Source organism: Saccostrea echinata, unplaced genomic scaffold (genome assembly GCF_033153115.1).
Source record: "Saccostrea echinata isolate AGI-Se365-2 ecotype Australia unplaced genomic scaffold, CSIRO_AGI_Sech_v1 ptg000027l, whole genome shotgun sequence".
Taxonomy (NCBI): Eukaryota; Metazoa; Mollusca; class Bivalvia; order Ostreida; family Ostreidae; genus Saccostrea; species Saccostrea echinata.
Genome location: NW_026889776.1, coordinates 905782 through 915000, shown reverse-complemented (window position 1 = coordinate 915000; position 9219 = coordinate 905782). Strand labels below are relative to the sequence as shown.

Genomic DNA, 9219 nt, shown 5'->3' with positions numbered 1-9219 from the left:
CACTTATTTTATCGATATAAAATTGAATATTTAACCTTATATGTTAGAAGTGTCAGCAAGAAAAAATCTGAAAAATCCGTTAACATTGTAAAAATAGCAGCGACGATAGCGAGGGAGACGCAGCGAAGACGAAGAAACTCGCCATAACAATGCAATTTGATTTGTCATCTTATCACATGTATTAACTTGTTTGATTCACAAATTAAACATTTTATAACTTTGTTATTCTTCGTTTTGTATATAATATTAATTTATGCAAGTCTTCATATGTTTTCTAAAGGATGGCGATCTTGATAAATAATATCCCGATCACGAAACATTGCCGTAATAAGAGCTACAGGTTCTAAATGTTTTGAATAAAAAAACGAAAATATCTTAATAGCCTTGTACCTTAGAACTAATTAAGGTTTCTATAGTAATTATAAAGCAGATAAGGAATTATTTTTTTCAGCATTTTTTGTAATTTTGCTTCATTTGTCACTGATAACTCCGTTAATAGTGTGCATATTCTCATCTCTCTATCACCGAATTGTCGCCTATGACGTCAGAGCAGTGTTTCGCCGAAATCCGACTGAAATATGCATATTGCAGTATTTGAATTTCAACTCTCAATATCTCTTAAAATATACTTTCAACAACGTTTATTGTATTCTGTATTTTAATAGATAAGGTTATAAATAATATTTTTTTTAATAAAATTACGATTTTTGAAAGATCATGCAATAAGTCCTTTAATGTCGTGTTTACACACAGAAGATATTTAAGATTCCTTTATTTATTCAAAATACTTTTCAGCTAACAGTTTAGTCATTTTTAAAAACATCTTAATTTAATTCATGAAGACATATCAGATAAATCTTAATCAAATTTTGAAAAGGTAAAAATTAGTTTTCTAAGATGGTGCGTTGGAAATTTGGGCTAGTGTAAATATGAATAATCATGGCTTTCCTGTTCTTAAGAAGATTGTTTCATATATTCGACCGTCAATTTAGCTCAGTCGGTAGAGCGCTCGCTCCGTGATAGGAAGGTCGTGTGTTCGAATCACGGCCGCGACTGAGCAAAGTCGATAAAATAGGTACATGTAACAATTGTTCCTTCGCTAAGCGCTCGGCAATTTGAACTGAAAGTTGCTGGTCCTTCGGATGAGACTATACAAACCGAGGCCCTTGTGTCACGGTAGACGTTGGCACGATAAAGAACCCTCAGTGCTGAATAGCCATGAGTGCCGAGTAAAGGTTTAAATTTAAAGCCCTTCACCGGTATATGGTGACGTCTCTATATGAGTGAAAAATTCTCGAACAGGACGTTAAAGCTGACATGAATTCTTAAAAAGAAAAAACATAGTTGCACGTGTTTTTTAAAAGCATACCTATATATGCACAATAAACTTGAAATAATACACAGTGAAACTTGTACAAACAATTTGCAATAATTTACCGTAAAAATGGAACAAACAACCAGCGTATTAGCTATGCATGTCCATATGCATTCAAAAACAATTGATGCATATCGAGAGAACAAGTCGAACGCTATAAACTTATTCATAACTGGAAATAGACCACTGTACCCGTTCGAATATGTGCACATGCCGAGTGATTTACACCTTGTATTCCATTTATTGAAATATGCATCAAAAAAAGTAATAAACTCCATAAAAACTCAACAGTAAACACGTTGTCACTTCATTGTACAGCCAAGCACTCAAATACACTAGTCCGTGCTGATCAGATTTTGGTCAGGGAAAATATCAGAAGTGCAAAATGGAATTAGTATTTGCGCGACTGGGTAAAAAATAAGAAATCACTAAAAAAATAAAAAGTCTGATTGCTGATTATCTAACAAATAAACAGTAATTTGGTGTAAGAAAATGATTTAGAACACGACATGAAAGCATTTAACCAGAACACAAATTAACAAATATACACACACGTGGAGCGGGGGGGGGGGGTACTCCCTTTTCTCAGAGTGTATTTCAGGCACGTTGCATCTAAGAAATAATTGACACTTTACCTGAAAAAGTCTCTGACAAGAAAAATAATAATAATAATAATAATAAATTTAAAAAAATAAAATATGAAAAATCTCCAATATCCTATTTTGTGGCGTTGATGGGGGTAGGGGGGGGGGGCAACTTTATCGACGATTTGACTTTAGTGTAACAAAAAGTGGAGGGGATCAGCCTTTGAGTGTGTATTTTATGCTAATAAGTTAAACATTATGCTCTGGAAAAAGTGGGAGGGGCATCCCCCACCCACGCGTTCTACAGGCCTGTCTTTAACGGTTGATTTGTAAGGATTTTTTTTAAGACTGGCTGCCCCCCCCCCCCCGCTCTCATCCAATATTATTGTACACTGTACTCATTTTTTTTCGGCCGAAAATGATAGTACATGATTGGAATCTATCCCTCCCCTGACTACGGATTTTTTTTAAATGCCTGTTTTCCTTCTTCATTTCCCTCAATTTTTAGATGCCTATTTTTTTTTTCCTTGTCAATCATTTTACTGTCCCCGCCCCCCCTCGCATACACATATTTTGAGAAACGGAGCTACGTGCCTGTTTTATATGCATGTATAGGAAGCAGATTGGAGAGTTGCCGCAGGCAGTCTAAAATTTGCTACCTATTCAATTTCTTGTATTTTCAGAAAATCTTAATAGTTTAAGGATTACTTGAAACCTTAACCGCAAAATTATGGATAAATATTTTTTGCATTTTCCATACAAGTATACTCTCTCTCTCTCATGTGTAAGCATCCACACATGTAAGAGCAATAATGCATATAAAATCCGATGTACTAAAAATCTTTGGAAATGCTATATAGTCTTTATAATAGCAGATCAAGGAATTTTTCTGGGGCAGAGTGGATCAAACCTGCTGAAAAAAAAAATTGTCTCCTGTTTTTGACAAGCCCCCCCCCCCCAAAAAAAAAAAAAGAAAAAAAGAAAAGAAAAAAAAAACCCTAAACACCCAAAGGAAAGGGGAACTTAACAATTCTGAAAACTATATTTCACGGGAATAGAAACTTGTGGACCCTACTCACGTACTTTCCAGAGGAAAAAAGTCAGTTTTTTGTTCCTTTATACCTATTAGAAGGTCTGAAAAGCACAGAGGATTCTTACCAGAAATTTTTAGACAAGAAAAAAAAACCAATATCAAATTAAAACAAACAAAACTTTTTTTAGGAAGGGGGGGGGGGGTGGACACTCTCGTGGACACGTTGTTTTTCTGTTCTATAAACTTTGACTATTAATTATGTAATATTCAAAGAAATAATACACATGCACGCAACCATATTTTAATCATTCAGTCACATTATAAAGTTTCTTTAAATATCTAGAACATGTAAATATGTGTAATTTTTAAAAAAAATAAAACACTTACGTAATGTAATCATTAGCACTATTGCATCGTCTCGTGATATCTTTGGCAATGCGAGAATTGTTGAATCACCCCACTTTACATTTGGGTACACGGTAGAACTATTTAAATTATCAATATTACTTTCATATATACTATTGTTATACCCTTATAAATATCTTTCTATATATTTATTACCAATAAAAAGTCCAACAAAAGAAATGTTTAGTGATGCGGTCTAACAATTTTATTGTTGACTGGCCTGCAAGTCCAACATAAGAATTGCTAGACCGCAACGTCACTGCTACGTCACAAGTAGTCCATCGTCGTTCAATATCGGCGACACGGAAATAACCGAAGTTTAGAGCTGCAAGAGTTGTTTACTATATGAAAGAGTTTGTTTTGTGATAAATAATTTTTGTGATATAATGATTTTATTTTTAATTTTTTCATTCTCTCCTATTGTTTTATTTTTATTGATCAGGCCAAAATTTTCCAAAGAAAGTAATTGATTACATATTGATTAAATCTGTTCAAATATTTTCATTTAAATTGTTCTATCTGAAGTGAAGGGTATAAAAACAGTTATAGAGTGGGATTCGGGCAACATATAATTTGTTGGACCTGAAAGTGGAAATGTTGCCCTTGGCCTACGGCCTCGGGCAACATTTTCATCTTCTGGTCCAACAAATCATATGTTGCCCTCATACCCAGTCAATAACTGTATTAAGGTGTAATACTTGCTCAACGTCAATATATACAAAAACATGTACTGTAGATTATTTTATATACACATAATTATGTCTGTGGTTGTTGGTAATTGTATTAATCGTGCTTGTAATTTGTGACGCCTAAAAGGACCTTGATTTGAAAATAATCTGTCTACAGAAACAAATTGTTCAGTGTGTGTAAATTTAAGATATATTAATTTTATATCTAAAATAGTTGAGGCCAGTTCATTGCACGTATTTAAATATATTTGATCAAGGAAAATCCGACCTTTTTCTGACGTTTGTTTAAAATATATTGAAAAAAAGTATTCTAAAATTCCACCCCCCTTTCATTTACTTTAAAAGATGTAAAATCCGTAACAAGAATGTATGTTTATGTAATAAATTCGATGTAGTGAAGCCACATTCATGAACATATTTACTACATATGCATGTACCGACAACAGTTAGTTCGATTTCTGAAACGTTTTATTTGCGTGACTATATTGTCTAATCAGGCAAATACCACTGTCATTTCCACCTTCGATATATTCCCTGACCAAAAATGCTGATCGGCAGGAACCACGTGTGTTCAAGTGCTAGGGACAATGTGTTTACCGTTGAGTTACAAATGGAGTTATTTCTTCCGTGATGCATATTTCAATAAAAGGGAAATAGGAAGTAATTCTTTCGACATGTGCACATCCCTGTAGCGATAGCAGTATTTCAGGCAGATGAGTTTAAAGCGTTCGACGCGTTTTCTCGGGAATAATTTCATGTATTGTTTGAATGCGTAAGTTGCATAGTATGTGCTTATACCGTGAAGCATGCATAAAGCTGAACAATACAGTGTTATTTGGAAGAAATGCTTGTGGTAGCCTTTTCTTCTTTATTGTTCAAATTTATATATATATATATATATATATATATATATATATATATATATATATATATATATATATATATATATATATATATATATATATATATATATATATATATATATATATATATATATAATTTAATATTGTTTGTATACTAGCCTCTGATTGGTTAATATCTAAAAAGGAACACAAATTATTTCTGTATAACCTGGTTTGGTATGGGGACACACCCCCCTGACAACCAGCTGAATCATCTGTATCCATACAATCCTCTCATTTTCAGTCCTCGGGATTCATGGAAAATTCCAGATTTAATAAATGTACCTTTAATTTCAAACAATAATTCGATCTTACCACATGTAACCAAACAACATGGCTGCTATGCCTATGTATCAGTTTTTACCTCCCCTCGATTCCCATCACTTCCGCTTCCGTTACTATGGTTGTATTATTGAGCGGCAAATTTGAACTGATAAAAAGTAACGAAATTTTACACCTATAGTTATTTAATGATTTTAAAATTAAATTATAAGGAATAACTCTAATTCTTGGCCAAATTATTCGAGTATAACCTGGTTTGGGTCAGTTTACGCTGTTTTATAATCCGCTTCGCGGATTATAAAGCGTAAACTGACCCAAACCAGGTTATACTCGAATAATTTGGCCAAGAATTAGAGTCATTCCTAAAATATACAGAAAGCACAAAGAAATTCACTTTTATAAGGATACCCACTTCCGCCCCAGCCCGGGGTTGAACTCTCGACCTACGGAATCTGTCTCCTAGGAGTACAGGAACAGCGCGCTAGACCGCTCGGCTATCTAGGCAAGTCAAAAACTTGCTTTTGATGCCGATGGAATTCTCGCGGCGCTGTCCTACACTACACAGTCACCGCCAGGAGACAGATTCCGCAGGTCGAGAGTTCAACCCCGGGCTGGGGCGGAAGTGGGTATCCTTATAAAAGTGAATTTCCTTATGCTTTCTGTATTAATATTTCTTCACTTAAGGCAGTTATGTTAGTTTAAGAGTTAGTAAAAATGTGCTTAATATATATATATATATATATATATATATATATATATATATATATATATATATATATATATATATATATATATATATCAAACATGCATTGCATCTTAATTATTCAAAATTTATATACTCCTTTCCAATTTTCATTAAAATTCCTAGTTTTGGTAGGATTGTTAGATTTATTGCATGTTCCAAAACTGCTTTATCGGAGATGTGTACAGGCCTACATGTTTCGGTCAGTTCATGGCGTGTTCCAAAACTTTGCAATCGGAGATATGTACGTGTACATGTCGACAGCCAGGCTAGAAAATCACTCAAGTGTAAAAAAAGGCATCAGGGTTTATATAGCCGGTAAAAAAAGTGAGCGAAACTGAAATATGGCGGAAAAGGGAGTACGGGAATAAAATAAGTCGTACAAGGATGAAAATATCACATATTCAAGAGTTCATGTCAGCTTTAAACAACATCCAATCAATCAATCCTATATAATTATTCGTCTGTAAAGCTTTGATCGTCTAATGTAGCCCCACCTTGGCCCCAGGGGTCTTGATTTGAACCAGCTTGAATCTGCACTATCTGATGATTCTTCCAAAACAAATATGTCTAATCATGGCTTTGCTGTTCTTAAGAAGAAGAATTTAAAGATTTTTTTCTATATATATTCCTATGTAAAACTTTGATAGGCTGTTGTGGCTCTACCCAAGAACTGCGAGTCATAATTATGATTTAAACTTGAATCTACACTTTGTAATGAAGCTTTCAATGAAGTTTTATCTTTTCTGGTCCAGTGGCTTGTCGGCTTCCGGTTTCTTAGAATTGCCAAAAATCAATATTGTAGCCTTTTTTCTTATATGGAAAGTCACAAAGCATTGCTGGATAGTTTATCCTTCAATTTTGGAGGATAAAATATGAAGTTTTTAAATACCTACCTTACCGTTCACGGTAGCTCAGTCAGTAGAGCGCTCGCTCCGTGATCGGGAGGTCGTGAGTTCGAATTTCGGTCGCGATTGACCTAAGTCGATAAAAAATTGGGAAGCAACTGTTCCTTTGCCATGCGCTCGGCACTTTAAAGTGAAAGTTCCGGGTCCTTCGGATAAGACCTTAAAAACCGAGGCCCCATGCCTCGGCAGGCGTTGGAGCGATAAAGATCCCTCACTGCTCAATGACCCTGAGTGCCGAGTAAAGGTTAGAATTTGAAGCCCTTCACCGGTATATGGTGACGTCTCTATATGAGTGAAAAATTTTCAAATGGGACGTAAACAACATACAATCAATCAATCAATAAATACCCACCTTTAGAGGAAAAGTGCATCACCAGAGTACGTGTAAATTAAAGACCAAACATTAAGCTACCGATTGAGATTTTCTTCTAGATCTTTTACAATTTGAGCAAAGGAAGTTGCATGACGTCGGAAGAATACAGAAAGCAATAGGTGACCTAAATCACTAAGTTGAAGTTATAATATACAAATACGTATATAGATATAAATATGTATCGGTATCTGAAATTTAAGTTGTAACTTATACCTTGTATCCTCTTCCAGGAGTTGTACGTGGAACTTCACTTGCATTCGAATAAACATTATCTTTGTCAATCGTCTTCATCGCCATTTCTTCAGCATTTTCATAAACTGTTAAAAAAATGAATTGTATCAGGATTTACAATTACAAAGATGTCTCCTAAAGCTGCATTTCACAATTAAAAAATATAAGATTATTAAAGGAAAAAAGTTGTACTACTCCAAAAGAAAAAGAAAATCAAACAAAATTATAGTAAATACCTAGCAAAATTTCATGAAGATGGAGTTTAGCAAAAGTGGAGCCATGTTTAAACGTGTTATACATAGTAATCTTAAAATATATAAATTAAAATGTTTGATCTAAATGAGTACAGTATCATCATCATCATCATCGTAATAAAATAATCATGAATATTTTTTTAAGGTGGGGGGGGGGGGGGCAAGAGTGTTGATTTACTTTAATATCGAAGCATTAAAAACAAGCATTCTGAGAGTATTGCATTAGCAATACTAGTCCCCTACCGGCAAGTGTAATCTGGTTAAAAATTGAAAATGCCATAATTCCGTCAAAAATCAATGAAGCGAAAGGAAATTCAAACTTGATTTGTTACTCATCAAGGTAAAGTCACATACCAAAATTCGGCTCAATATCTACAAGCGTTTAGAAAAAAATGCGGAAAACCCTGAAAATTAAAAAGGTCGTAATTCCGTCAAAAATCATTGAACAGGAAGGAAATGGAAACTTGATCTGTAACACATAAAGATACACTCACATACCAAAAATCAGCTCAATATCTACAAGCGTTTAGAAAAAAAAAGTGCGGAAAACCAAGTGGGACAGACTGACAGACAGACAGAGGGACAGCTAGAAAGATAGACAGACGGACGGATATTACTCAGAGGAAACCAATAGTCCCCTCCGGTTTCACCGGTAGGGGACTAATAAAAGGCATCAAATTTATATTGATTTTCAAATTAATTGGGGAATCAAGAGTGTTGATTTACTTTTATTTGAAAAATAAACGGCCTCATTTTCATTTTCCAATTAATTGTTTATTACATTTTCAACAGGGAAACACTATAATTGTTTTATTAAATAAAAGTGATATTCTTTCACAATGTGAAAGGATATGAAAGTGGTATTTCGTCACCTTGTGAAAAAATATCAGAATTGCTGCAAAACTCTCCATTTTCCTTCCGTTCAAAAAGAATGATGTACCCTTATCACCTTCATACGGGGTTTATCTCACTCAGTTGATTCGATACGCAAGAGCATGCTCTATGTATTAACAATTTCTACAATGAGATAAGTTATTGACAAACAAGTTGATTAAACAAGAATATTAGTCATCATTTCGTAAGTTCTATGGTCGATACAATGAACTTGTCAGCAAATACAATCTATCATTAAGTCAAATGCTGCCTGACGTTTTTCATATTAATTGTTAGACCATTATTTACACACTGAATTGTCGACGGATTTTTCCGTTATTTCCTGATCATGACAAGGAGCACACTGCGGGTGTGACCGGTCGGCAGGGGATGCTCACTCCTCCATGGTACCTGATCCCACCTCTGACATTTTAGAGGTCCCTGTTTGCTCTGCTCCTGATTTGTATTGTTTACTGGACATTTGAGCTTGAATACTGTTCTCCATATATTTCATTGTAGAAAATACTAGTATTCCCTGGCCTGTTCTATGAGAGAGAGAGAGAGAGAG

The 9219-nt window shown here is 34.4% G+C and overlaps 1 protein-coding gene across 1 annotated transcript in view; it reads right to left on the bottom strand.

The window, feature by feature from the left end:
• The window catches only part of LOC133193089 (uncharacterized), a 185423-nt gene that overhangs the window by 4346 nt on the left and 171858 nt on the right, over window positions 1-9219 (bottom strand). The window contains exon 10 of the mRNA XM_061329063.1: window positions 7507-7610. Within this exon, the coding sequence (XP_061185047.1) occupies window positions 7507-7610 (104 nt within the window). The remainder of the gene's footprint in view (window positions 1-7506; window positions 7611-9219) is intronic.